At 34.1% G+C, this 27,236-nt stretch overlaps 3 protein-coding genes across 6 annotated transcripts; 1 reads left to right on the top strand and 2 right to left on the bottom strand.

The window, feature by feature from the left end:
* The first annotated feature begins 10,084 nt into the window (after window positions 1-10,084).
* On the top strand, window positions 10,085-20,391 carry LOC120188595 (endoribonuclease Dicer homolog 1-like). Of its 3 annotated transcripts, XM_039191988.1 has the most exons (21): window positions 10,090-10,297; window positions 10,611-11,722; window positions 11,819-11,932; window positions 12,600-12,810; window positions 12,952-13,346; window positions 13,426-13,657; window positions 14,003-14,175; window positions 14,269-14,391; window positions 14,492-14,652; window positions 14,735-14,968; window positions 15,056-15,206; window positions 15,291-15,473; window positions 16,376-16,537; window positions 16,620-16,715; window positions 16,825-17,450; window positions 17,780-17,880; window positions 17,970-18,160; window positions 18,249-19,166; window positions 19,293-19,457; window positions 19,550-19,917; window positions 19,994-20,391. In XM_039191988.1, exons 2-21 carry the CDS (start codon window positions 10,643-10,645, stop codon window positions 20,172-20,174), a joined length of 5,865 nt encoding a protein of 1,954 aa, XP_039047919.1. In that variant the 5' UTR covers window positions 10,090-10,297; window positions 10,611-10,642; the 3' UTR covers window positions 20,175-20,391. The 3 variants fall into 3 exon arrangements, with proteins under 3 accessions (XP_039047920.1, XP_039047919.1, XP_039047918.1); XM_039191987.1 differs by having other exon boundaries at window positions 10,090-11,722; XM_039191989.1 differs by lacking the exons at window positions 19,550-19,917; window positions 19,994-20,391 and having other exon boundaries at window positions 10,085-11,722; window positions 18,249-19,203; window positions 19,251-19,361.
* A 374-nt stretch (window positions 20,392-20,765) lies between these two features.
* LOC120188601 (soluble inorganic pyrophosphatase 1) lies at window positions 20,766-23,279 on the bottom strand. Of its 2 annotated transcripts, none has more exons than XM_039191997.1 (9): window positions 23,202-23,279; window positions 22,394-22,526; window positions 22,260-22,288; window positions 22,066-22,131; window positions 21,693-21,800; window positions 21,390-21,455; window positions 21,186-21,306; window positions 20,988-21,069; window positions 20,766-20,812 (listed from the first exon to the last, which is right to left on the bottom strand). In XM_039191997.1, the coding sequence occupies exons 2-9, from the start codon at window positions 22,524-22,526 to the stop codon at window positions 20,770-20,772; spliced, it is 648 nt and encodes a 215-aa protein (XP_039047928.1). In that variant the 5' UTR covers window positions 23,202-23,279; the 3' UTR covers window positions 20,766-20,769. The 2 variants fall into 2 exon arrangements, with proteins under 2 accessions (XP_039047928.1, XP_039047927.1); XM_039191996.1 differs by having other exon boundaries at window positions 22,394-22,531; window positions 23,202-23,264.
* A 2,096-nt stretch (window positions 23,280-25,375) lies between these two features.
* LOC120188602 (protein CURVATURE THYLAKOID 1B, chloroplastic-like) lies at window positions 25,376-26,727 on the bottom strand. Its single transcript, XM_039191998.1, has 7 exons — window positions 26,477-26,727; window positions 26,343-26,383; window positions 26,238-26,309; window positions 26,069-26,155; window positions 25,918-25,980; window positions 25,780-25,817; window positions 25,376-25,700 (listed from the first exon to the last, which is right to left on the bottom strand). The coding sequence occupies exons 1-7, from the start codon at window positions 26,640-26,642 to the stop codon at window positions 25,643-25,645; spliced, it is 525 nt and encodes a 174-aa protein (XP_039047929.1). The 5' UTR covers window positions 26,643-26,727; the 3' UTR covers window positions 25,376-25,642.
* Between the last annotated feature and the right edge of the window lie 509 nt (window positions 26,728-27,236).

The raw sequence follows: 27,236 nt of genomic DNA, 5'->3' as shown, positions 1-27,236 counted from the left end.
GTAGGTTGCCATGCACGCCCGACGACCAACGTTGCTCCTCGTGATTTCTGCAGCTACTGCTCTGCTTTGGTGCTTTGCATGGGCCGTACGTGGCATGGGATAGGTCGCCATGCATGCCTATGGTATGCTCTCGCTGCGCCTCTGCTCCCATGCAGCGTGAATTCAGCTGTATTATTGCAGGACTTATTACTGCATTATTGCAGCCCTTATTGCTGCATTATTGCAGTCCTTCAACTCACGTGAATGACAATTTGAGGGTGAATAATTGAAGCAAACGAGATGGGTGGTTGTATTATATATTGGATGGGGTTAATGAGGGAAACATAAAAGAAAGAAAGGGAGAAGAGAGCAAGGGAAACGAGGAAGAAGAAGAAAGGGATAAGACAACATCGAGGTAAGTTTTTTAATTATTTAAATTAGTTTATTATTTTAAATTATTAGTTTGTTAGTTTATGGTTTAAGGTAAAACAAAATTTTAATTAATTAGTTAGTTAGTTTAAGGTAAAACAAAATTTTAGTTAATTAGTTTGTTAGTTTAAGTTTTATTATTGTTAGTTTAAGTTATATCATACATAAATATAAAATTATTTAATTAGTTTGTTTGATGGTTATATATTAAAAAAATAATTAATTAGTGTGTTAGTTAGTCTAATATTTAATTAGTTTGTAGTTAGTTAAATAGTTAAGTTATATATATTTTGGTTGTTAAATTTATATTATATAAAAAAATTAGTTAATTAGTTAATTAGTAGTTTAATTTTTATTATAATAAAAAAATAGTTTATTAGTTTAAGTTATATAAAAGAATAATTATTTAAATTAGTTTTTTGTTATAAATTATTAGTTAATTAGTTTATTATTATAAATTAGGGTAAAACAAAAAATTAGATAATGAGTTTGTTAGTTTAAATTATATTATTGTTAGTTTAAGTTATATCATATAGAAATAAAAAATTATTTAATTAGTATGTTTGATAGTTACATATTAATAAAAATAATTAGTTAGTTTGTTAGTTGTTAGTTATATATAAAAAAATATGTAATTAGTTTGTGTTAGTTAAATAGTTAAGTTATATTTGTTTGATGAATTTATATTATATACAAAATTTAGTTAATTAGTTTTTTAGTAGTAAATTATAATTAAAAATCGTTTATTAGTTTAAGTTATATTAAAGAATAGTTAAAGTTATATTAAAGAATAGTTTATTAGTTGTTTAAGGGGAAATTTACGTTTAACTTATATTTTAAAAAGTTTAGTTTGTTAGTTTATTAGTTTAATATATTATAAGTTATTATATTAAATTTTTTTGTTGTGTTGTAAATTAGTTAGTTAGCTAGTTTATATTAGATTATAATAATGATTTTTTAAATATTGTTGTTTAATTTTTTTTTACAGATTCATTCCAATGGCTGACCAAATTCCACTGCTGAGACTTGACAATGAACATATTTCAAGTCATTTGGGAATAATGGTGAATAAAATATTTGTTTAATGAATTATAATTAATAAATATTTGAATATTATTTTATGATTGTGATAAATTTTTTGAAATATTTAATTGCAGGAGGACGAGCAGCGAGTCCTTCGTCTTTGGCTACATAAAGTGCCCAAGCCACACCCATTGATAGAAGAAAACTTGTAAGAGGCTGGATTTTGGTATGTAACATTTGTGCGAGATTACAAGTTGGTCTCATGTTTGATCAGTGCGTTGATTGAACGTTGGAGACCAGAAACACACACGTTTCATTTGTCGTGTGGCGAATGTATGATAACTTTGGAGGATGTGGCAATGCAACTCGGGGTCCAAACAAATGGGATGCCGGTGGTAATGTCACATGAGTTTAATAATGTGGCACAACTTTGCATAACTTACCCATGCTGACTATCTCGCTATGAATGTGTGCGTTATGAAATTGGTCGATACTATTCTTGCCAATATGACGGATACAAAATGTCGGATATGCATATGGAGGTATCCAACGACTTCCTGGTCGTTCAATTGCCGCCAAAATACCCGTTCCTCTATCGGATATCAATCAAACTCCATCTTCACGAACGACATATTGACGTAGATTGGTCATAAAGAAATCCCAAGCCTCTATTGTCTCTCCCTCAACAATGGCGAATGCAATTGGGAAGATATTCTGCTCACCATCTTGAGCAACTGCCATTAAAAGTACATGCCTATATTGACCATACAACCACGTATCATCTACTTGGATCATACGTTTGCAAAATGGAAATCCTTCAATACATGCCTTGAATGCCCAAAATAGTCTATGAAATATTTTCTTCCCTGCCAGAAGTTGACCTTCTTCGTCATATGCGGCCATGGTTTGAGACTTCACTATGGTTCCTGGGATAAATCGCTTCATTGCTTGTAGCAAATGTGGTAGCTCATTGTACGATGTATCCCAATCTCCATACGTCAGCTTTATTGCATTCATCTTCGCATTCCACACCTTGCCATATTTTACTTGATATCCAAATTGGCTTCGAATAGATGCAGCTAACACTGAACAAGATATCCTTGGATCCTTTTCAACCATCGCCTTCACGTATTCGCATATTACATCGGAGTCCAATAGTCGGTGGTATTGTTCGATGGAGTTTTGCAAACATGTGTGCTGACCATTGTACCTCGTGATGACCCAAACATCGTGCCTTTGATTTTTCGACACTCAGATCTTCCACTTGCACTATGAGCCATATTTTACACTTCACGTATAGGGTTTTCTGATTGGACTCTGCAACATGGACATCAACATGGCATTTGATGCAGTACTCTTTAATCGCCAGGGTAGCTTCATTTTTTCCTCTGAACTGCACCCCAACTGAAAATTCACCAAAATTATCGAATGATTCAATCATTTGGTACGGAGGTAAATGTGGCATGTTTGGGAATTCAGGTGCCCTCATCGCATCATAGTCTATCTCGTACATGTGAGGAGTAGCTTCATACGGTGCCAGAACTTCATCAATTGCACCTCCACCGAAAATATTTTCATCGTCGCCCAAAACGGGTTCTTCGGTTTCTTTATCTTCGCTTGAATCATCATGAATTTCTCCCCCATCGATTTTCAGCATCAATATCAACAACCAATTCTGGTATGTTTCTCGTCTCATACTCTGCTGCTGCAGATGTCCCTCCGACTTCATTTACACTTTCCAATAGTGCCATAAAACTGTTCGGGAACCTTTATGTTGGCTCCTCAAGCTAACTATATAAAGTCATTTCATATGGTTTTTGAGCCACACCTCTTGATGACCCAGGAACATCACATATGTTACGCACATCAACAAATAACTCAATAACTGTTATATTGGTTGACTCATGTAATCCAACCATGGTTCCAATATCATCATCTTCTTTAAGTGGAACTGCAACATATCTGACTGGGTTGAGGCATATCATAAACCTATACCTCAAACCATCAACTGCAGCTCGAATTTTTCTTATATCTTATGCTTCATTTATATAAATGTGATGTCTTTTTTGAACATCATATTTATTGGTTTTTCAGACTGAAAAACTACTCCGACCTCATTTTCCATAATTTGTCATTATAATGGACAATCGTGAAAAAGTTATTACTCATTTTCTCTACAAATAAAAAAATCAATAAATTTATATTAAAAAATTATATAAGATAATTTCATAAATCATTAAATAATTAAATATAATATAATATACTATTATATTAACGATTAAAAAAAATTGTTATTTAACTTGATTGTTTGCTTACTAATATTACTAATAATGATTTAATAATTATTATTAATATAATGATTTAATAATTATTATTAATATAATGATTTGATATTTAATGATTTAATAATAATATGATTTAGTCATGATTACTAATAATTATTTATTATAAATATTTAATGATTTATATTTGATAATAATCATTTAGTAATGATTACTAATAATAATATTAGTTTGATAATATTTTTTTATTTTTTTAAAATATCAAACACATTTGTTAAGCAAAACTGTCGAGATAATATTCTCGAAAGAATTATTTCACGAGATAATGCGTTGGCCGGATTATTTCATTCAATTAATTTTTACTCATTACTAATTTACACATATAATATAAATTAAACAAAATATTTTTTTTTAAAAACACTAAATATTTTTAAACACAATATTTTTTTAAACGGAAATTATCTCGCACAAATTATCTAATATAAACTTACTAACTAACTAATTTACACATACACAACAACTAAAAATGGAGAACAAAAAATAATAAATTACCCGATTATTTGTGCCTTTTTCCTTTCCTTTATTTCCCTTTCTTGTTTCTTTCTTCGAATCAATCTGTACGTGGGCAAATGTTGTGGAATAATGCCCTGTATGTGTAAACAAAATATTTCTTTAAACAACAATAAATTAAACAAATTAATTTTATATAATATAATATATTATAATATAACTTAAACTAATAAACTATTTCTTTATTATAATATAACTTAGTTAAAATAACAAACTAAGTAAGCACTAATTAATTTTTTTTATAATATAACTTCAACAAACAACCTAATATATGTTTAAAGATACTAACAAATTAATTAATTTTTTTATATTTAATAACTTAAACTAAGAAACTAATTAACTAATTTTTTATATAATATAATATATAACTTAAACTAACAAACTAATATAATATAACTTAAACTAACAAACTAATAATTTATACTAACAAATTAATTAACTAAATTTTAGTTTTACCCTAAACCCTAAGCTAACAAACTAATAATTTTATATAATAAACTAAATTAAACAATAAAAAATTACCTCAAAAAAAGAATGTTTGAGCCTTTATCTTCTTTTCTTCTTCTTCATTTTCTTTCTCTCGATAAAGTTTCTATATGTGCTGCTTCTGCTTATGCTTTTACCCTAAACCCCCATATCCTCTATATAAAGCAAATGAGCGTTGGAGAGCATCATTAAATTTGACTGTTGAAGCAAATAATATTGAGCATTGAATCGTGTAACTATTGAGCATTGAAAGGCTGCAATTCAACAACAATATTTGTTGCATTTAACAACTAAATTAACGCTGTAATAATGCAACTATAGATGCAGGAATCTCCCAGCTATGGATGCAACGCATGCATGAGGGAACAGAGGGTTAAATCTTGGCTGCAATCTCCCAGCTATGGATGCAACGTATGCACGAGGGAGCATTGTTAAGTTTGGTCGCCAGCTTGGTCGCCGGGCATACATGGCGACCTACCATGTCGCCGGGACTGCTTGGCGACCTACACAAAGAAAATTCGACGTGCATGGGTCATGCACTGCTCCCTGGATAGCTCGCACTCCTTGGTGCTCTCTGGATAGCCCACACTCACTCCTTGGTCGCCCGGAGTGCATGGCGACCTACGGCTTCACTGTAGAATTCACACTATCTCAGCAAATAATATGTCCAAAGCATTATATCGTGAAATAAAAATTTAGATAACATTATCTCGTGGATTTTGCCATATATATATAGTTTTTGTTTTTATTAGGTAAAATAAGGGACATAAATGAAAAAATGTACATAGATTAGTATTATAACAATTATCCTTATAGGTAGAGAGATCAATTATACTATTATTCTTGAATAACAATTATCCTTATAGGTAGAGAGATCAATTATACTATTATTCTTGAATCAGTTGGATCATATAATTTTTTACGTTAAATTGAGTATCGATTCAACTCGATCTCATCCTTTAAATTTTTTTTACCTAAACTTGAATTTTCAAAAATAAAACCAACCATATAAAATCAAGACGAATCAAAACCTCTCTAGTCCAAGTCAAATGATTATCCCTAATCAAAACCCTAAAATAAGACAACTCTTTCAACGTCATAAAATTTAAACTTAAAATTTTAATTCAAAATATATCAAATTTCTTATCACTTAATCCAATAAACACCCATATATAATATTCGAGTAAATAGCCCAAACCCATTTAGACATCCTATCCAGCTTCCTTGATGAGTCATCAATGTCCACTCCAACCATGAAAGAAAAAGAATCAATATTTGGTTACTTAGCAACTAAATTAGTAAAAAGAAAAAAAAGCTGAAACAAGTTTAAGTTCATACAATTATGAAGAGGAACAATAATTTTGGGTTTTGAATGATGACTGGTTGTATGTACATATATGCATGCATGGCCTAGTTAGCATAGATTTAATGCAAAGTTTAAGGGAGAAACATAATGTCAGAAGATAATGGTGGTCCAAATTAAACGTGCCACTGCTTAATATATCTGTCGAACCCCAATAAAATGATAATATTTTAGTTCCACCCCAATTCTCTGCCAAATAAAACCAAAAAGTATCTTACGTGACCATGACTTCACTACCTAATAATTTCCTTCTACCTTGTATTATAAGACCTTACTATTACTCTTCGAATCTTACTATCATAACCTAGCATTTTTCTCTAGGTTTTTTTTAGCGTTGTATTTAATTTTTCATTTTTCATCGATAGACGACCACATCACTTGTAATATTAACTGTCGGCCCCTGATTTTATTTATTTTTTCTTTATTTTATGTTGCATTTATATGTATTTTTGTTATTTTTAGTTTCTAATAATTATGTCTTTATAACACTCTTTATTATATATAATTTTATGATACATTTTCCTCTACCTTTATTATATGCTTTCACCAATCTTTACGGTATATTTTCTCTGTCTTTTTGTACATTTTTTTTTATCAATTTTGATGGATTGTTTTCGTTTATTTTCTTTGGGTTAGATTTGACGTATCTCAACTAATCAAGATGACACTTATTTATTATTATGTTGATCTTTCTTGCTTTGAACCATCGGATTGAATTTAGATACGCTATTTGTGTTCGTAGATAGTTTTCTCACAATGCTCGATTCTAATTTACTAGTATCGATGGTCTTTAGTAATTTGATCCCCTATTATAATTCGTTTTATCATGCAACCATATATGTTCGTATCTATCTTTTGATCGAACTTTTTGAATTTTTTTAAATCTTTTTTCTTGTTTAGTCATTGTATAATCTCAAATGACTAATTCTTTTATGTAAATGGTTATAAAATAATATTCTAATTATATGTTTAATTTACATTTATATTATAAATTCTAATATCTCTTTTTAATAAAATCGAAATCAATAATAACTTTATGGTTGTAGTGGTAGGAGTTTTGTCCTCGTAAGTGAAAGAATACAAGTGCAAATTAAACTCTTATCTTAAAATCGTTTTCGACCGACATAACCTAATATCTGAATATATTGATATAAGCTGATATAGTTGACACTCAAATTTAAATAGTTAGAACATCCTATTACCAACGGGCTGGTAGTGGTCACTGAAGTGTGCAACGGGGCCCAACTTGACGCAGAACCCATTTTATGCTGTTTTTAACCCATGAAATGAATACGTTGAAGTGGCCTGATGATTTGGTTTTGCTTCCTTTGCTATGCTTCAATTTCTGGTATAGTTTTTATATTTTAATTTAATCCTTTTATTTTTTTTAATTCTGTTAGCTACTTCAAATGATTAAAACTATTAATTATGTCATTTAAAATACTAATATGTATTTTTCTTAAGATGTCATTTTCAATAAAAAAATAAAAGAAATTCAAATCTCCATAGAGAGTCGTTGAAGCGTTTTAGGAAAATATTAAGTTTTATAAATTCATTTTTCTCTAAAATTTTAAAATTTTGTTTTCTCATATAACATTTTACGTTTGTTATTGTATATTACAATGATTAACAAATTTAAAACTATTTCCCCCCTTTTTCAAAATGAATTTAAAGGTTTATTACGGATATTGAATACAATAGTCATCTAATAAGGAAATTGTATTTTAAAGAGAGTTTTTATTTATTTTTGGTTGTCCTCTCGGTTTCTAAGGCTTCGTCTTGACTAATCCAGACCGACCCGAGTCATACACCTAACTGTGGTGAGTGAGTTTCTTAGCAGAGATTTTCTGTATACACAATGACTCAAACTCGAAACTTACTTAAGCGATATCAAGTTACTTACCACTTGAACCAACTCCGTTAAGTATTTTAAAGAAAGAATTCAAACATTAAAAAATAATATTATTAATAAAGACAATCATAAACTCCGAATATAGATCATTAACCTATAACAAATACATCTATTTGAAAAATATTAAATATATATATTTATGTATTTTATATAATAATGATATTTTGTTTCATCAACAAATTTAACTTAACGTCATTTGTCCTTAATTAAATAATATTATTAATAAGAAAGTTAGTGACTTAATGTAAATGAATTGTGTAAGATGCGATATGGTTTAATCTTAATCGTCTGTAATTTATTATAACATTGAATATAAGGACAATCAATTATAAATATATATAATATATATCATAATTATCTCATCATACAATCAAACATTCATTCAAATTTAAGGCGGCACACAGTATTAGTAAAATTATAGCCGCGTCACAATGTATGTATCATGTAGATTGATGTGTGTGATGTTTATAGATGTATAGTTTTGATGCTTTGTTGTACAAATAGTGAATGGGTGGTATGACATTTCATTATCAACTTTTTTGCCACATTACTTAAAATTGATTTCCCCAATCACATTTGATCAGCTTCAGCAAGCACATCTCCATGTCAACTTGTTTCATGAAAATGACCTATTACTTTGCATCTTATCTTTCTGCTCCAATGCATCTCTTGCAGCGCTCACACAAAATATATCTACTGCCACTAATTTTGTTCCCTTTCACTATCCCATCTATAAATAAATAAGTATGACACGAATTAAATAATTTTAATAGTTAAAGAATTATTATTATTTATTTAGATTTCGAATCAAAACATCATATATATATATATATATAAATGTTTAATATCAAATAATTTTGAGTATTTAGATATAATTTATATTTATCATAGACAAATTAAAAATAATAAATAAATCATGAATTGGTCCCAAGGCATCAAATGGTGATCTGGTCTGAGGTTTTAGACAGAGGAAAGAGTTAACATTTCACAATTCCCCACATCCATTTAATCCCCTAATTAATAACCAATCCGCCTCACTACTATTTTACTTTTATTTAAATAACTAAATCCAAATAATTCATTATTTTTCAATAAATATTAAATAATTTGAAATAATTTCAACAAGACGCATTCTTATAAACTATTCAAAATTTTAAATAATAAATTAGAACAAACATTCGTGTCCTAAAATACATGTTGAAATGCAATATCTCTGAAAATCACACAGTACAGATTTGACAAGATTTCTCATATGGAATGTGTGAGAAATAAATATTAATTATTATGCCCATAGAAAGACAGGGGGGCCCACATTTTAAAAAATCACCCCCCAATCACTTACACCAAAGGCCACCACACGGGAAGATCTTAGGGCATAGGATCAAAGTCTTCATGACCAAACTAATTATATTCTCCTTTTTCTTTTTGAAGAATAAATCAAACGGCTGAGAATGTTCCATCATCTTTGACCAACTTTTTTCAGATCTAATATTGTTAAATAATTATTTTAATTATTAATTTTTTAAAAAAATACAATAAATATTAAAGTTATAAGAAGATATTGTTATAAATTTATAATAAATATAAAAAAGAATAGTTTTAATGATTATTTTATAGAGGAACCAATTCAGTAATAGGTCTATTTTATCTTTTTGCTCGCTTTGATTCTACTAGTGGACTCCAACTGTTCGACACGTGTCTTTACTTTTTTCTTAAGTAAAAATGAGAAAAGAATCAACTTCGCCCCCCCGCTCCCCACGGTAACGCAACTAAATAGAGTGTGAAACAGCATAGTTTCAAAAACCCTACTCTACTATCCAATTAGAAACCTCCACGTAATACAGAAAACCTTATTGGAACAAACGTGGCATACAATCATTGGTCTAATGACTTGAAATCACTGTTTCTCTGTACTTTCGAGTTTGAGAGAGTTAAAACTTAAAAGAACAGAACCGCCTAAGTGACCGAAGTTTCTGTGTAAATTGTAAGTGAAAAAACATTGCGTAAAGACCCCATAGGAAGAAAAAAAAAACCGTAGTTTTGGGGGGTTTTCTTCAATACTTTATATTTATTTCTCCATCGTTGTTTCGCAGAGAAACATAGGCAAAAACCCAGAAGAATCAAAGAAAGGAGCAACTGAGAAAAGGCGCACGCTTGAAGGAAGGAGTCAAAATAAAAGAGAGAAACGGAAGATAACAGAATAGGCGTTGATAGACCGTGGAATCTAAGAATCACACACACAAAAAAGTTTAGGTGGGGGTTTTCTGTTTTTTTTTCTCATGAATTTTCCGTTTCTTCTCTTTTCAAATGAATCCCCGTCCTTAACTATATACTTCTTGCGTGTTTCCTGCGGTCTATCTACTCTTAATCTGTGTCTTCACTAACTCTTTTTATATCTCTCTTTTTTCTTTTACAGAATCTTTATAAAAACTCTTGCTTCTGTCAAAAACCTAATTAAGATCCTACTTATTCTCCCCCAGTTCTTTGTTCTTTCTTCTGGGTTTTCTTTATAGTTTTGGTTCTTGTTTATTTTCGGGTGTTTTACTCTTTGTTTATTGTCTTGAAGTGGGGAGTGTTTTAGTTCTGGGTAATTGATCAATGGAGGATGAGGGTAGGGTTTCTGGTGGCAACGGGTCATCTTACTGGTTGGATGCTTGCGAGGACATACCGTGTGACTTGATTAACGATTTTGTTGATTTCGATGCCCCTCTAGTCCAAGACTCAGTTGACAATACTTCCAGTCAAGATTTCTTTGGTGGGATTGATCACATTCTCGATAGCATCAAAAACGGCGGTGGCCTTCCTGCAGTGGAAAGTAACTGTAATAGCTCTGTTGTCAATGGAAACGGAAGTGGAATCCATGACTCCGTTGTAGGGGATGGATTGTGTACCAATGAGCTCTCTTTGGTTTCCAAGAATCTGCCTGAGAACTTGGTTCCAACACCTAATGGTGTTGAAAAGAACAACATTGAAAGCAAAGGGCAGGAGAAGAACTGTGATGGTAGTAATTCGAATTTGTCTGATTACTCTACTAAGGATAATGGAGTTCATCGAGATGATAAAAGGTCATCTGAGTCAAGGGATAGGGGTTTAGATAGTGAAGAGAGATGTGGCAAGAGGGCTCGTACGAAAGGCTGCAGGAGTGATAGGCAGTATTCTAGTAGAGGTCAGTATTACCCCAAGGAAAGGGAGAGATCTTCTGCTCGAAAAAGGGTTCGTGATTGGGATGATATCGTTAGGAGAGATAGAGAGCATGTTAGGAGAAGAGAACATTATTATGGTGGTAATAGGAGGGATGGGAGAGATAGAGAACCAAGGGGTTATTGGGAGAGGGATCGGTCAGGTTCCAATGAGATGGTTTTTAAGTTGGGAACTTGGGAAGCAGATCAGCAAAAAGAAGCGAAAGCGGCTAATGAAAAAACTCAGGAGTCCAATGGAAAGTTGGAGAAGAAAGTTGAACAGCCAAAGGAAAAAGGTTTGGAGGAGCAAGCTCGTCAATATCAATTGGATGTTCTTGAACAGGCAAAAAGGAAAAACACAATTGCATTTCTTGAAACAGGGGCAGGGAAGACACTCATTGCTGTTCTCCTCATCAAAAGTATTGCTGATGATTTACAAAAACAGAACAGAAAAGTGCTCTCTGTCTTTTTGGTTCCCAAAGTTCCACTAGTTTACCAGGTAGTAGAATTTGTAGAAGTTTAATGTTCTTTTAAGATTTGTCGGTTCTGTTGTTTCCGAGTTTAGTTCCGATTATCTTTTATTTGCATTTTCCAGCAAGCTGAAGTTATTCGTGAGCGAACTGGTTTCCAAGTAGGCCATTATTGTGGGGAGATGGGTCAGGATTTCTGGGATGCTCGTAGGTGGCAGCGTGAGTTTGAAACAAAACAGGTAGCTTCTCAATTTCTTTTTGTGAAAATTCCTGCATTACCTTCATTTGAGCTTTTCTTCAATGTTCTAAGTAATTTCCTTAATCCTTATTGTAATGCTAGTCGGCACTAAAGCAAATTGCAGTATGTTACTTTAGTAACTTGTAGATCTGACAATATAATGAGCGTTGCAAAATGTTATAGGTTCAATATGTGCTAATACTTTTGCTATTGCCCAGCTTCACCTCTTCAGTTTAGTTGTAAATTTCTGATTTGGGATTTTGCTCAATTTTGTTGAAGGAATGGGATGATATTGATATAGTTTTCAAATCTAGCAAGATCCTTGTACGCCTACTGTATTGTATTGGAATCAAGTGGTAGTAATAATATTGGTATACTATTATCCCATTTAGAAAATAAAAAAAAGAGGGGAAAGAAGGTAAAGCCCTTATTAGAACATTTGACTAAAAGGAGCTTTAATGGATATAAATTAAAAAAAAAAACTCTCTTGACAAGGTATTATGTACTGCCAAATTCTTGTCAGTCTGTATGTAATTGAACAATTTTTAGTCGACTGTCTAGCATCCATATCCCAGAATGGTTTTATCATTGCGCTAGGCTTTGGGAGATGTTGATTTTGCATATATGATTTTGTGTATATAATTTGCTGAATTGATGTTTTCTTGCAGGTTTTGGTTATGACAGCGCAAATTCTGCTGAATATTTTGAGGCACAGCATAATTAAAATGGAAGCAATCAATCTTCTTATTCTGGATGAGTGTCATCATGCTGTGAAGAAACATCCGTATTCACTGGTTATGTCTGAATTCTATCATACAACACCAAAGGAGAAGAGACCTTCTGTTTTTGGGATGACTGCTTCTCCTGTTAACTTGAAGGGTATATTTTTATTTTCTAGCGATGGCTTCTTCGAATTTATATTTCATCAAGACTAAGGGCGTCTCACACTCTCTTGAAAAATTTTCTTTCAGTTTATTGTAAGAATTCCACCCCCCTAAACATATTTTTGAATATATTCAGGTGTTTCAAGTCAAGTCGATTGTGCAATAAAGATTCGTAATCTAGAAAGCAAGCTGGATTCTGTAGTCTGTACAATAAAAGACCGCAAGGAACTTGAGAAACATGTGCCAATGCCCTCAGAAGTTGTGGTAGAGTATGACAAAGCAGCCAGTTTATGGTCCCTTCATGAACAAATAAAACAAATGGAAAAGACAGTTGAAGAAGCGGCACAGTCGAGCTCTAGAAGAAGTAAATGGCAGTTCATGGGAGCTAGAGATGCAGGAGCCAAGGAAGAGCTTCACCAAGTTTATGGTGTATCTGAAAGAACAGAAAGTGATGGAGCTGCTAATTTGATACAAAAGTTGAGGGCCATTAATTATGCACTTGGTGAATTGGGTCAATGGTGTGCTTACAAGGTATTATCTCTTAAAGTAATTAAGTTATTTTAGTGGTTGTGCAAAAATGATCTTGGTTCTTTTGTTTTCCTTTTCGCAGGTTGCACAGTCATTTTTGACAGCATTACAAAATGATGAGAGGGCAAACTACCAGCTTGATGTCAAGTTTCAAGAATCTTACCTAAACAAAGTCGTTTCTCTCTTACAATGCCAATTATCGGAGGGAGCCGTTGCTGAAAAAGATATGAACATTGCAGAAGCAGAGAGATGTAATGCTCAAGATGGGACTGACCCTGACGAGATTGAGGAAGGAGAGCTCCCTGACAGTCATGGTGCATCTTTTGTTTAATTGTCTACTTTTCTCTTGTTACTTTGCCAGCACAATTTGAGGCTGATTTGTTCCTGATTTTGAAAAACTGATTTATCAACTAAAGGCTGAATATAGGCAATCGGCTTAAACTTACCTAGATGATTCAAGACAAAGTGATCTTTGCTAACTTTGAATATGTACTTGTCACAAAATTAAGTAAAAGATACCACATGCATTGCTGACTTGCTTGTGCTTTGTTTTTTTGTCTTCCTAAGGAATTTTTTTATCATCTAAGGTATTTCTAAACAGAAGATAATTTAAGAACATTTTGGTGTGTATTCTCAACTCATGTAACGTTTTCTCACAGTTGTCTCCGGTGGAGAGCATGTGGATGTGGTAATTGGAGCGGCTGTAGCAGATGGTAAAGTGACCCCAAAAGTACAGTCCTTGATTAAAATACTACTCAAGTATCAGCACACGGAGGATTTTCATGCGATCATCTTTGTTGAGCGAGTTGTGGCTGCTTTAGTTCTTCCTAAGGTAAAAGGATTGACTTGTTTTATCATGTTCAATGATATATTTCATCCCTTTGCAGTACCCTAGTAATGAAGTTAAATCTTTTTGAATGAACAGGTTTTTGCTGAGCTTCCATCCCTGGGTTTCATCAGGTGTGCTAGTTTGATTGGGCACAACAATAGTCAAGAAATGCGGACTGGACAAATGCAGGATACAATTGCTAAATTCCGCGATGGTCGTGTATGTTCATATCTCATGTTTCCTCACTACAGTTGATGAAAGATCTGAATCATGGAATTGTAGACGTTTGCTAAAATATTTTTTTTCTTTCTGCTGTTAGGTGACATTGTTAGTTGCGACTAGTGTTGCTGAGGAAGGATTGGATATTCGGCAATGCAATGTTGTTATTCGTTTTGATCTTGCGAAAACTGTTTTGGCATATATTCAGTCTAGGGGTCGTGCAAGGAAGCCTGGGTCAGATTACATCTTGATGATTGAGAGGTACTTGTGTTGGGTTTGGTCTTTAAGCATTTTCTTTCTGCCATAATTGATCAGACAAACTTGACTTTTGTATTGTCTACAGAGGAAATGTATCACATGCTACATTCCTAAGGAATGCAAGGAATAGTGAGGAGACCTTGCGGAAAGAAGCAATTCAGAGAACTGACCTTAGTCATCTGAAGGATACTTCGAGGTTGATTTCAGTGGATAGGGTGCCAGGTATGGTGTACCAGGTCGAATCAACTGGTGCTATCGTTAGCTTAAATTCTGCTGTTGGACTTGTTCATTTTTACTGCTCTCAGCTTCCCAGTGACAGGTATTGTACTCATTATAAGATATGGACATTTTTTGCTGTTTCTTTTGTCGTTTGTTCATTTACTTTGCCATCTCTTTTGGCTTTTAGATATTCAATACTCCGTCCCGAGTTTATCATGAAGAAGCATGAGAAGCCAGGGGGTCCAATTGAATATTCTTGCAAGCTTCAGCTCCCATGTAATGCACCATTTGAAGAGCTTGAGGGTCCCATGTGCAGTTCTATGCGTCTTGCCCAGCAGGCATGCTGTCTTGCCACTATCTACTTCTTTATCAAACATATAATAAATGGTATTCCTCATATTGATAACATTTGTAACATGTAGGCTGTATGTTTGGCTGCTTGCAAGAAGCTCCATGAGATGGGAGCATTTACTGATATGCTCTTGCCAGACAAAGGAAGTGGCGAAGAAGCAGAGAAGGCTGAGCAGAATGATGAAGGAGACCCACTTCCTGGAACTGCTAGACATAGAGAGTTCTATCCTGAAGGTGTAGCAGATATACTCCAGGTTAGTGTCCTCCATGGATTTGACTTCCCATGACCATCAATGTTCTTTTATCTTATTTTCAATTTATTGCTTGCTCATGTTAATATACATACTGATACATATGTCTATTTTTCTTTACTGTTGCTTGTATGACACCTTATTTCAATACATATCTGATGTGGTTAGGGAATAAAACAGCAACAATAGAAAGAAATAAGGCTGGACAAATGATTAGGGAGATGGAACTTTAGAAAACTTAGGGTTTTAAAAAAAGCTTCTAGTTTCTTTATAATAATCAAAAGAAATTAATAAGAACAATTGTTTTGGCCATAAAGCCTAGAACTTATTTATATAGGCTAGCGTTCTTGCAATGAAAGTTTAATCATAACCCTAGATCTAAACCCTAAAGATACTAAAAAAATACTTAACTGCCCTAGCCTTGGCCATCTATCATAAATAAAATAACTAATAAATATTATAAAATAAAACTGAAATAATAAAATGAAGTACTACAAAATTATGCCCCTGCAACATTGTCTGCATATGAAAGTGCAAAATGCCTTTTCTTTTGTTCTTGTTAAATAGTAGTACGAGGTCTTTCAAAAAAAAAATAGTAGTATGAATTGGTGTTTGCATACATTGGTTGCCGAACATCCTTATGAAAAGTAATGCCCGACTTTGGCTTGTAAATCATAGACAAAACGAGGATCATAATTTGCAATCTGGCATTTATATTTGATTGCATGAGAATTAGATTCATTGCCGCCAATATTGGTGAGACTAAAGTCTAGTAGAGATGTATTGTAAAGGGATTTGCCTACTTTTGTTTTTATGGGTAAAGATGTTGTGGGAGAAACAAACATGTCCTTTAACTAATATGCATTTTAGTTTGCAAGTTTATTGAAAAGTTTCCTTGTCCACAGGGAGAATGGATATTATATGGAAGAGATGGCGCTGATGACTTGAAACTAATTCGTCTCTACTATTATACAATCAAATGTGTAAATAATGGCTCTTCAAAAGATTCATTCTTAACTAAAGTCTCAGATTTTGCAGTACTTTTTGGAAAAGAGCTGGATGCAGAGGTAATTTTGTTTGTTTTTATGTTAAGCATAACATGCATTTGGTAAATAGGATAGTAATTTCGAATAGCATCCGTCTGTTTAGGTGTTATCGATGTCGGTGGATCTATTTATCGTTCGAGCCATGATAACCAAGGCATCTCTTGTCTTCAGGGGATCAATAGATATTACTGAAAGTCAGGTGAGTTGCTGTTTAATTTGTTTGGATAATGATTACAATTTGTGGTTTTTATGCTGTTTTTACTTTAGATTATACTTATGATATAGCTCACAAGTCTGCTTATGTGCAGCTGGCATCCCTTAAAAGTTTTCATGTAAGACTGATGAGCATTGTACTGGATGTGGATGTTGATCCTTCCACTACTCCTTGGGATCCTGCCAAGGCATATTTGTTTGTCCCTGTGGTTGGCGATAAGTGTGTAGATCCTATAAAGGAAGTTGATTGGGATTTGGTTGATAATATAATCACTACAGATGCATGGAACAATCCCCTTCAGAGAGCTAGGCCAGATGTTTTCCTTGGAACAAACGAGAGGACGCTTGGTGGCGACAGAAGGGAGTATGGATTTGGGAAATTGCGTAATGGCCTGGCTTTTGGGCACAAACCTCATCCTACTTATGGTATCAGAGGAGCCGTAGCCCCATATGATGTTGTTAAAGCGACTGGGGTGGTTCCTAGTCGTGATGTGCTTGAGGTACAAGAAGGGGATTTGACCAAAGGAAAATTGATAATGGTTGATGGCTTCACACATGCAGATCATCTTGTTGGAAGAATAGTAACAGCTGCTCATTCAGGGAAGAGGTTTTATGTAGATTCAATATGCTATGACATGACAGCAGAGACCTCCTTTCCGAGGAAAGAGGGCTATCTTGGTCCTCTAGAGTACAGCTCATATGCTGATTACTATAAGCAGAAGTATGAATTTGACATTTCTTACCTTTATAATTCCTTCTTTCTTCCCTACATATTAAAATTAGAAGTAACAATTGGCTGCCTATTAATTGCTGCTTCTCTTTAATGGATGAGATGACCTAAATGCAACTTCAGTTGTGCGTGAAGAATAGAAAAGCATGTCTTACACCGTGAGGGACATGGTTGACTACTTTTGGGTGTAGAATATGTGAGCTTTTGTCACATGCTACCTGATAGTAGTGAATGTCCTTACAGATCAGATATGCTTTTTGTTTCTTCCCGCACAACAGAGTGTGCATTAGGCTATTGAGTCCTGTCTATATTGTTACCAGGTATGGAGTTGAGTTGAGATACAAAAGGCAAGCTTTAATAAGAGGTCGTGGTGTTTCATACTGCAAGAATCTCTTGTCTCCTCGATTTGATCACTCAGAAGGTATATTTACCAAATATCTTCATGCATCTAGATGTACTATGTTGCTATGGTCCTTTTGTTGCTTAACGTAATATGTTTACCATATGAAGGTGAATCAGAGGAGGCTGTTGACAAAACATACTATGTTTTTCTTCCTCCTGAGCTGTGTTTTGTCCATCCACTTCCTGGATCACTTGTTAGAGGTGCCCAGAGATTGCCCTCTATTATGAGGAGGGTTGAGAGCATGCTTCTTGCAATTCAACTTAAGCACATAATACAATTTCCAGTCCCTGCTTCAAAGGCGTGATATATTCTCTGGCTGGTCACTTTTGAGTAGCTTTCAGATGATAGCGGACTTTTAATAAATTTACTTTCTTTTGTATATTCAGATTTTGGAAGCTTTGACTGCCGCTTCATGTCAGGAGACATTTTGCTATGAAAGGGCAGAGCTTCTGGGGGATGCTTACTTGAAATGGGTTGTTAGTCGCTTTTTGTTTCTTAAATATCCCGATAAACATGAGGGACAACTGACCAGGATGAGGCAACAAATGGTGAGTAACATGGTATTGTATCAATATTCACTAAACAAGGGACTTCAATCATATATCCAAGCGGATCGCTTTGCACCATCTAGATGGGCTGCTCCTGGGGTATTGCCTGTCTTTGACGAGGATACAAAAGATGGAAACACGTCCTTATTTGATCCAGAACATGCAACTGTTGATGTTTTACCAGGAAAAGTAAATGGTGACGGGTTTGACGATGATGATATGGAAGATGGTGAGATTGAGAGTGACTCAAGTTCTTATAGAGTCCTCTCTAGCAAGACCTTAGCAGACGTTGTTGAAGCGCTAATTGGAGTATATTATGTTGAAGGTGGCAAGAGTGCAGCTAACCACCTCATGAAATGGATTGGGATCCAGGTGGAGTCCGATCCTGTTGAGATGGAATCTATATTGAAGCCATCCAGTGTTAAAGAAACCATACTTAAGAGTGTAAACTTTGATGCCTTAGATGGTGCATTGAACTTAAAGTTTAAAAATAAGGCCTTGTTGGTAGAAGCTATAACTCATGCTTCACGTCCAGCATCTGGAGTATCCTGCTACCAGCGTTTGGAGTTTATTGGTGATGCAGTCTTGGATCATCTTATCACGAGACATCTATTTTTCACATACACCAATCTGCCTCCAGGCCGCTTGACTGATTTGCGAGCTGCTGCTGTAAACAATGAAAACTTCGCACGTGTTGCGGTAAAGCATCAGCTGCATGTGCACCTTCGGCATGGATCAAGTGCTCTTGAGAAACAGGTTTGCTGTCTGTTTCCTTCATTTTTTCATATGTAATGGATGGTAGTTTTAACCCCCCAATCAACTTGCTTTTCTGGCACAAAGGTAGGTTTCTCCTGACTTTGGTATTGTTGGTTTCTGTTTCAGATTCGGGAATTTGTGAAGGAAGTTCAGGACGAGTTATTAAAGCCAGGGTTCAACTCATTCGGTTTAGGAGATTGCAAAGCTCCAAAAGTACTTGGAGATATTGTTGAATCCATTGCTGGTGCCATTTTTCTTGACAGCGGACGTGACACTGCAGTTGTCTGGAAGGTTAGTTTGGGAATGAATTTTTTGCTCCTCCCTACTTCTCTTACAGCAAACAAGGTATCTGATAAGGAAAAAAATTTGTTCTTGCTTTCCAGGTTTTTCAACCTCTGTTGCATCCCATGGTGACTCCAGAGACATTGCCAATGCATCCTGTCCGGGAACTACAAGAGCGATGCCAGCAACAAGCTGAAGGCTTGGAATACAAAGCCAGTCGAAGTGGCAATTTGGCTACTGTGGAGGTTTTCATAGATGGTGTCCAAGTGGGAGTTGCTCAGAATCCCCAAAAGAAGATGGCACAGAAACTAGCTGCAAGGAATGCGCTTGCTGTCTTGAAGGAGAAAGAAACAGCTGAAGCTAAGGAGAACGCTGAGGAAAATGGGAAAAAGAATGGCAACCAAACATTTACAAGACAAACATTGAATGATATCTGCCTTCGTCGAAACTGGCCTATGCCCTCCTATCGGTAAGAAATTAGAGCCGGTACCTTTTCTTCCTTTTGTACTTGGACAACAGAGATAACTGATATATTGTATTTTTAGGTGTGTGAGTGAAGGGGGGCCGGCCCATGCAAAGAGATTTACGTTTGCTGTCAAAGTTAATACCAGTGACAGGGGGTGGACCGATGAATGTGTAGGCGAGCCAATGCCCAGTGTTAAGAAGGCTAAGGACTCTGCTGCGGTGCTTCTCTTGGAACTCTTAAACAAATGGTATTCATCATGACCATATTGAGGACAATGATTATTTTGGTACATTGTTCCCAAACTCTTTTTTTAATAGCCCCCTATTGGTCGTGGGGTGTATCACACAATTCATAGGTTTTTATCCCCTATTGGTCGTGGGGTGTATCACAATTCATAGATCTTTATTCCCCTGTTGGTTGTGGGGTGTATAATTTAGAGTTGTCATTCATAAATGTTATGCTTTTGTGGGGAAAAAAAGAAGCTAGAACCAAATGACGTCTAATTTTGCATGAATTGTTTTTGACTAAAAATATAATGGGGGAATAACCCCGAATCATATCATAACATGGTGAAATTTGAATCTTGAATCTCATTGACTACGTTCTACCGTATTCGTTTGATCAAAAGAACTAAAACTGTACCACCTAGACCAATTGAAAATGGAAACATATATTGAATATCTCAGTGGCTTTATAATTTAACAAGGTGCTAGGAGATTAACGTTGAAGCTGATAAACACCAAATATTTTGAAATCAAATTCTAGTAGTGATACAATTCCAATTATAATTTCTTGTCAAATGACAGTTTAATCCAACGCGAAATGGCTATCGTTCAGAACGCCTCTTTTCCCAGCCTATCGCCTCAGGGTTTGCACGATGTATTCCGCATAAAGATCCCTGCACCATGTCAACACAATAACCTCAGTAGAAGCGTAAGAAAATTGCATAGTAATAAATGACCAAGGATGTATGAACCAAAAGTGAGAATGTCCATAGCTTTTGACATAGGAATTCCCTATATGATTTTGCATAACCATCCTTGGAAGTGCAATTGTTATTTTTCAAGGCATACATTGAATACTGGACAGCTTCAACAGCAGCGGTTGCTGGTAAAAACTCGTCGACTGCAACCTCCTTGTTCTCGTTTTTTTTGTCTGTGCAATGTTAAGAAAGCAGTAATCCTCACACCAGGGAACAAAACCAAACATTCTTTTGATAAACACATGAAACATTGAGAGTTGAGTTTGTAATTTGAGATTGAAAAGGATACAGTCTTCAAAAAAACGACGGATCTCAGTCAAGCGATGGGGGGGAAGATCTTTGATGTCATTGTAATGCTTGTATTCCGGATCATCAACGCAAACTGCAATGATCTTATCATCTCTCTCCCCCTGGGTGAGAATTATGAAGCATATATCACACAAACTGAATGGAGTAACTGTCAAAAGGTTAGCTTTAAACTTCAGTGAAATACCTGGTCAATCATGGGCATTAATCCAAGGGCTCTGGCTCGCAGAAAACATCCAGGAAGAACAGGCTCCTATTTGAAGAAATAAAATAATTTGAGTACTTGTAGATCACTATTGATATGCAGCAGTCAAGTGTTATGGCACAATACACTTAATGAAAGATATAAGTCACGGTATTCCTTAGCAGCTCAGGTGGTAGAAGCAATGGTTAACAATGAAACAGTTAAGATTCTTTATAGTGATTAAATTATGAGTAGTGCATATTAACATTCAGGAATAAGTTGTTGGGAATTTTACTAGTAAGTTACCTGCATGATAATCAAACAATCCATGGGATCATTGTCTTCACATAGTGTGCGAGGGATAAAACCATAGTTGTGAGGGTAGACCACAGATGAATATAAAATCCGGTCGACCTGATATTCATTTTAACAGTAAGAAAATATTACCATGTCGCAAGATATGCAAGAAACGGAAAACTAGGGAGGACCATGACTCTATTATGAGAAGTAAATTCTTCTCTTGTTAAAAATTTCCAGTTCTCGGCCGAAATAGAGGCAAATGTTCAGATAAACAGGAAAAAAACTGGAAATCTTTGGGAGACGTGAAAAGCCTTGGCCTAGTAGCTGAGGAACAGGTTATAGGAATCTCTTATCTTCAAAGATGCAAATATTTCCATACCTTGATCAATCCAGTTTTCTTATCAAGTTCATACTTGACCTTACTACCTTTTGGTATCTCGACAACCTGTACAGTTGAGTTGAACAAGAAATTCAATCAGCAAACAAGATGTGCTAATATGAGTGAATTAACAAGTTGGGGATACAATTGGATTCATATTGTTTAGACTTGTTAAAATTAGAAAGAATGCATACACAGTTGAAAATGTTTGGAGCTTCAGGTCCTGCAGACAATATTTTCGATACAGGTCAGTTCCCCACTCTGATTATTCATTAGGAGAATATTAGCTATAACATTAAATCTGATTATTCATTCATTATATAAATACCAATCTCAAGATCATGCCAAGGATGTGCGGCAACTGATCTCCGCGATATAGACGAAAGAATCCTCTCGTTTAGGCGGGGTGGTTTACGCGGAGTTTCCACTTGCTGTACTTCATTTTTATCTTCTCCGTTCATCTTTTTCACAAGAAGAATAGGTTGCATCAACATTAAAAAACTATATGTTTTTCCATTGCTCAGATAATAAATGCCATGCAACTGACAGAATAGATCGCAAAAAAGATGGCAAAAACATAAGCTACCATGATCTTCAAGAGTAAGGCAATAATCTAATAATAGATCAACATCTCTATCTGAAGTTCATAACAAAATAATATACCCTCTTAAAAGTCAAAACAATTTTACACAAACAAAATTACTTTACAGTTTACACCAAGAATCACCCAAAAAGAGTGCAGAAAAATGATATAAATGATCCAATACACTCTGCTTTAACGACACCCATAGGTGTTTTATGCTTATTTATCATTGTATCAGAAAAGATGGTTACTTTATTTTATAGTACTATTGATCTATATTAAAGCTGCTGCAACAATCAAGTACAAGACAATAATCGCAAGAGAAAAAAGGAAGCAACTTTCTTAAATATCCGATTCTTCCTTCTAATGCTTTGCAAAGTTTTTTGCTAAACCAAAGTCCAAAGCTTGCTCATAAGTTGTTCTAGTAAAGGATTGAATAAGATCCAATAAAAGGAACGGCCATGGAAACACAAGCTGATAAAGAGTAAACGTTTGATCTATGAAAATAGAGAAAGCGATAAAAAGAGTTCAGTAGAAAATGGAAGAAACGTACCTTGGTTAGGGTTTTGGAGTGGAAGCAGGGAGAAAAAGTCTTATTATTGAGGGAAGGGAATACAAAGTGGTGCTTGAAACTTGTAGTTAAATAGATAAAGTATTTAAAGCATGGAGTCTTGAAAAGGTTGTTTCAAGAACATGGGAGACAATAGGTTGGGTTGGCCCTTGATTTTAGGCAATGGCTCGTGTCTACAGCTGACAAAATAAGGGTTTCGTTTCAAATAAGAAATTTATTTATTTATTTGCCACTCTCCAATTACTAGCATTTTAGAAATAAAAGTCAATTTAATTGTAAAAAATATAGCTTAATCTCATATTCCTTTTAAATTACTTTTTGGGTTAACTATACACGATATCTTTGAGCGGATGGACATGAGTCGGATTTAGGTTGAATTTCGGTCAATCATATTTGATCTAAAAATTTTACAACCTTCACCCGACTCGACCTGACCCGAACACAACTTGATTTTTTGAAATAAAATTCAAATTCGATCCGATCAGACTCGAAATAATAAAAAATATTTTTATTTAATAAAAACAATGATTTAATTGAAAAAAAATAATATATAGAGATGTTATTGTAATTATTCTTAAATATATAAGGTAAAATATTTTTTCCGGATTAGATATTTTTCACCCTAAACTCGAATCCGATATGAACCCGAAATTAAAAAAAAACCCGACCCGATCGGGCTCGAGTCCCCTATTTGAGCCTTGGGCAATGTATTTTTTATATCATTAAATTTTAAATTGCATTAATTAAAGTATTAAATTTTAATTTTGATTATAATTATATCGATCGTTAAATTTAATAATATGATAACAAAGATAGATTTTTTTAACATTGTGATGACTCAACAAAACAATGTAGTTTTGGCACAATTATAGATGTTCAAAATGATGTTGTTTTGAGTGCTGAACTTTATGTATGTATTGATTGTTTGACGTGTTAATATTTCGATCTCTTTCGTAACCATTCGATGAGGTTAGTTTTGAAGTATATTTTTTTCTTTTTGAAATAATGTTTATAACTATTCAGACTTTTAAACAAACACCTCAAACCTCTCAAATCAAAAAAGTCTTAAAACCCCTAAAAATGGTAAAGTTTTGTTTTGTTTGTTTGTCTAATTCCATTGACTTTAGTTAGTTTCCGTGGAAAATAAGTCATAAAAAAATGAAAGAAGAGTCAAATACGAATGTCTTGATACATATCTTATTATAAAAGACGATTGGTGATAGGTGGTGATTCACTACCAACGGTGGCCAAAAAAATATGGTGCTAAAGAATCTATTGTTTAAAAGTTTATACCCAAAACTTTTAGTGTCTAGATATTTTTTTTGTAAAAAATATGTCTTACGTTTTCAACGTTACACTTTTAGGTATTTAAACTATAATGTCATTAAATTCGACTGTTATGTGATACATGTCGTTACTATATCTTTAAAAAAAATATTTTCTTAAAAGTAAAATTAATATTTTTTATTAAAAGAACTTATTTTTAAGGCGATTACAACTCAAATACATAAAAATATAATGTAAAAAATGTTAGACACCTAAAGATAAAACGTTCGAAACGTTAGACACCTGCTTTTTAATGAAAAAATATTTAAACACCATAAATTAACTGAGTATATTTTGGACACTTATTTTTACATTAAGATAATATCGATACACTCAATGTTTAATGTCTAAAATAATTGTTTAAGGTTTCATGGTTTTGTTTATGTTATCATGTCATTTGGAATTTAACGACCCAGTTATGTAAACGATTTTAACCTCTAAGATTACTAATAACAAGGGAAGCAATGCTGAACAAATGTTCTCCAGCGAGATCACCTTTCCCTGGGAATACAAGAAGAAGTAATAACATTACATGTATCTGTTACCATATGTGTATACTGAAACCCTTCTTCCTGCTCAGGGAATAAGGTCTCCCCATCATATTGAACAACTCGGAGATTTCCATGAGGAATCGCATTGAGAGTTGTTGACTGAACCAAATCTCGAATAATCTAGTTTTCCTGCAGGATTTTAAGGATATGAGCCTTCTCATGTACAGAGACGCCAGTAGTCCTTCTATGAAGAAGATGAATTCTCATGTTATTTGAGAATAACACCTGCAACGCCTCCATGGCGATCTCATACCTCAACCATGAAGCGAAGCGAAGCAAAAACTAAAACACACTAGAAAATTTATACAATTGATGTAGTTTTTCCTGTATTTCAGGTGACAAAAGAAGGTGATTACTAGCATCAGAAAGTATTTCTATATGGCGGGGGAAATAAAAAATATACATGCATTTCAATTTGCTCATCACAAATTACCAAAATACATTGTCTTATTCTGGTCAGAAAATTTGTGCTAACAAAATGAAACAAGCTAAGCTCCCACAAGTTGATGCTGCAACACCTCATCTCAGCAGCATTCTCAACCCACTTCAGCTGCTTCCTGTTATTTCTTTGTATGTGTCGCTTATTTTCTGCACCAGAGCTTCCCTGAAGTTTAAACAAGAAGAAATTAATACCATCAAACTGTATAAATCACCCCTTTTTTTATGTTAAAATTGAGACTTGCCTGTCTGGTTTGAAAATAAGGTTCTTGTATGCAAACCACTGCAAGGATACATAAACAGTAAAAGAATCATAAGAAAGTGGGAAATTCCCAGACATAATGCTTTGATCTTCCTACTAAACTTGAATGAAACCGGCTTACCGCGGTGTAACCGATACCGACGAGCTCCAGAATGACAGGAATCAAAGGAAGCCTGTCAATTGCCTGTTACAGATAACACTCCCAGTTTTAACAAATTAAATTTTCAAGTGCTTAATCAGTTGACACAAATCTGCAGTTTTAAGAATCTCACCGAGATTATTCCAGTAGAGCCCCATAGGGCAACTACAACGACTAAAGCAAGTGTACTCACAGCATACTTGTCCTCAACTCTATCCCACTGGAAAGTGAAAACCAAATCATACACATGTACATGTATAGTAATAGGAAAAGAAATGAACAAAAAGAAACAAAACTCTTACGGCTTCTTGAACTATCTTGGTAATCTCCGGCGTCTCAGTTGTTGTTGTTACCAGTTCCGTTGGAGTTTCGGTTGTTCTTGCTACCACTTCCGTTGAAGCCTCAGTACCTGTGGCCATAACCACCACATTCCGTGCCATATTTTGATCTGAAGAAAAGGGTAAAACTTAAAACTCCATTTGATATAGTGCTTGAGTACAATATGAAATATGTATGTGACATGGTTTTCATTAGAACTTACAGTAAAGAGTCTTCATGGAGGGACGAATCTGGGACTGAAAGGTGAGAGGAGGAAGAGTGAGACACTGTGGCGATGAAGCAAGAGGTTTTTGACGAGCTAAAGCCTTGTGATCAACGAAGGTAGACGAGGAAGAGAGTGATAATGCAGTGGAGGAAGCTGAAGCCATGGCTTGCAGTTGTGGTCAGTAGCAGAGCATGAAATGGAAGAAATGAAGCAACTTGGGTTTGAAAATATGTTATAGATATAATATTTGGAAAGAGATGTGGAGAAGATTTGTTTTCCACATTTGCAGCCATGGAAACCACTCGTTGGGTTGATCTAGATGGTGCTGAGATGGCGGGTGGATAGCCAATTTATGGCGTTTCATTGGATAGAATGCTCCACCTTGGCCCACTGTTATGCTAAATCACTTGATTTGTTCATCTTTTTAAATCTCTCAAAATACTAACCAGATATCTTTAGTCAAAATCTCTAATTCAATTTCCATTTGTTTTAAAAAAAATTAATAACGTAGAATTACATTTTTATCCTTTAATTTTTAATATTTCTGTCTTAATTAAAATAGCTATTTTGAATGAAAATAGTTAGTTAACTAATAATTAATTATATCATGTCAATAAATATTTTTTATATAATAATTTAATATTATCCAATAAAATGAAAACATATATCATCATCTTATTACTAGAAAATAAAAATATATACATTATATTTAACGGATTGAACTAAAAATAATTGAGAAAAAAGTTCAATTCTTTAC

Source organism: Hibiscus syriacus, unplaced genomic scaffold (genome assembly GCF_006381635.1).
Source record: "Hibiscus syriacus cultivar Baekdansim isolate YM2019G1 unplaced genomic scaffold, ASM638163v2 tig00116951_pilon, whole genome shotgun sequence".
NCBI lineage: Eukaryota > Viridiplantae > Streptophyta > Magnoliopsida > Malvales > Malvaceae > Hibiscus > Hibiscus syriacus.
The sequence above is the reverse complement of the archived record's forward strand: the minus strand, read 5'-3'. Positions and strand labels throughout refer to the sequence as shown.

What these genes read in the sequence shown, in the direction of transcription:
- LOC120188595 (XM_039191988.1), top strand. Translation starts at nt 10,643, where the DNA reads ATGGAGGATGAGGGTAGGGTTTCTGGTGGCAACGGGTCATCTTACTGG. An exon ending in AAGTTCCACTAGTTTACCAG is followed by an intron (nt 11,723 to 11,818) that starts GTAGTAGAATTT and finishes TGCATTTTCCAG; the next exon opens with CAAGCTGAAGTTATTCGTGA. An exon ending in ACACTGCAGTTGTCTGGAAG is followed by an intron (nt 19,458 to 19,549) that starts GTTAGTTTGGGA and finishes CTTGCTTTCCAG; the next exon opens with GTTTTTCAACCTCTGTTGCA.
- LOC120188601 (XM_039191997.1), bottom strand. Translation starts at nt 22,526, where the DNA reads ATGAACGGAGAAGATAAAAATGAAGTACAGCAAGTGGAAACTCCGCGT. An exon ending in ATTGTTTGATTATCATGCAG is followed by an intron (nt 21,456 to 21,692) that starts GTAACTTACTAG and finishes TTCTTCAAATAG; the next exon opens with GAGCCTGTTCTTCCTGGATG. An exon ending in CCGTCGTTTTTTTGAAGACT is followed by an intron (nt 21,070 to 21,185) that starts GTATCCTTTTCA and finishes AACATTGCACAG; the next exon opens with ACAAAAAAAACGAGAACAAG.
- LOC120188602 (XM_039191998.1), bottom strand. Translation starts at nt 26,642, where the DNA reads ATGGCTTCAGCTTCCTCCACTGCATTATCACTCTCTTCCTCGTCTACC. An exon ending in GCTCTACTGGAATAATCTCG is followed by an intron (nt 25,981 to 26,068) that starts GTGAGATTCTTA and finishes TATCTGTAACAG; the next exon opens with GCAATTGACAGGCTTCCTTT. An exon ending in TCGGTATCGGTTACACCGCG is followed by an intron (nt 25,818 to 25,917) that starts GTAAGCCGGTTT and finishes GTATCCTTGCAG; the next exon opens with TGGTTTGCATACAAGAACCT.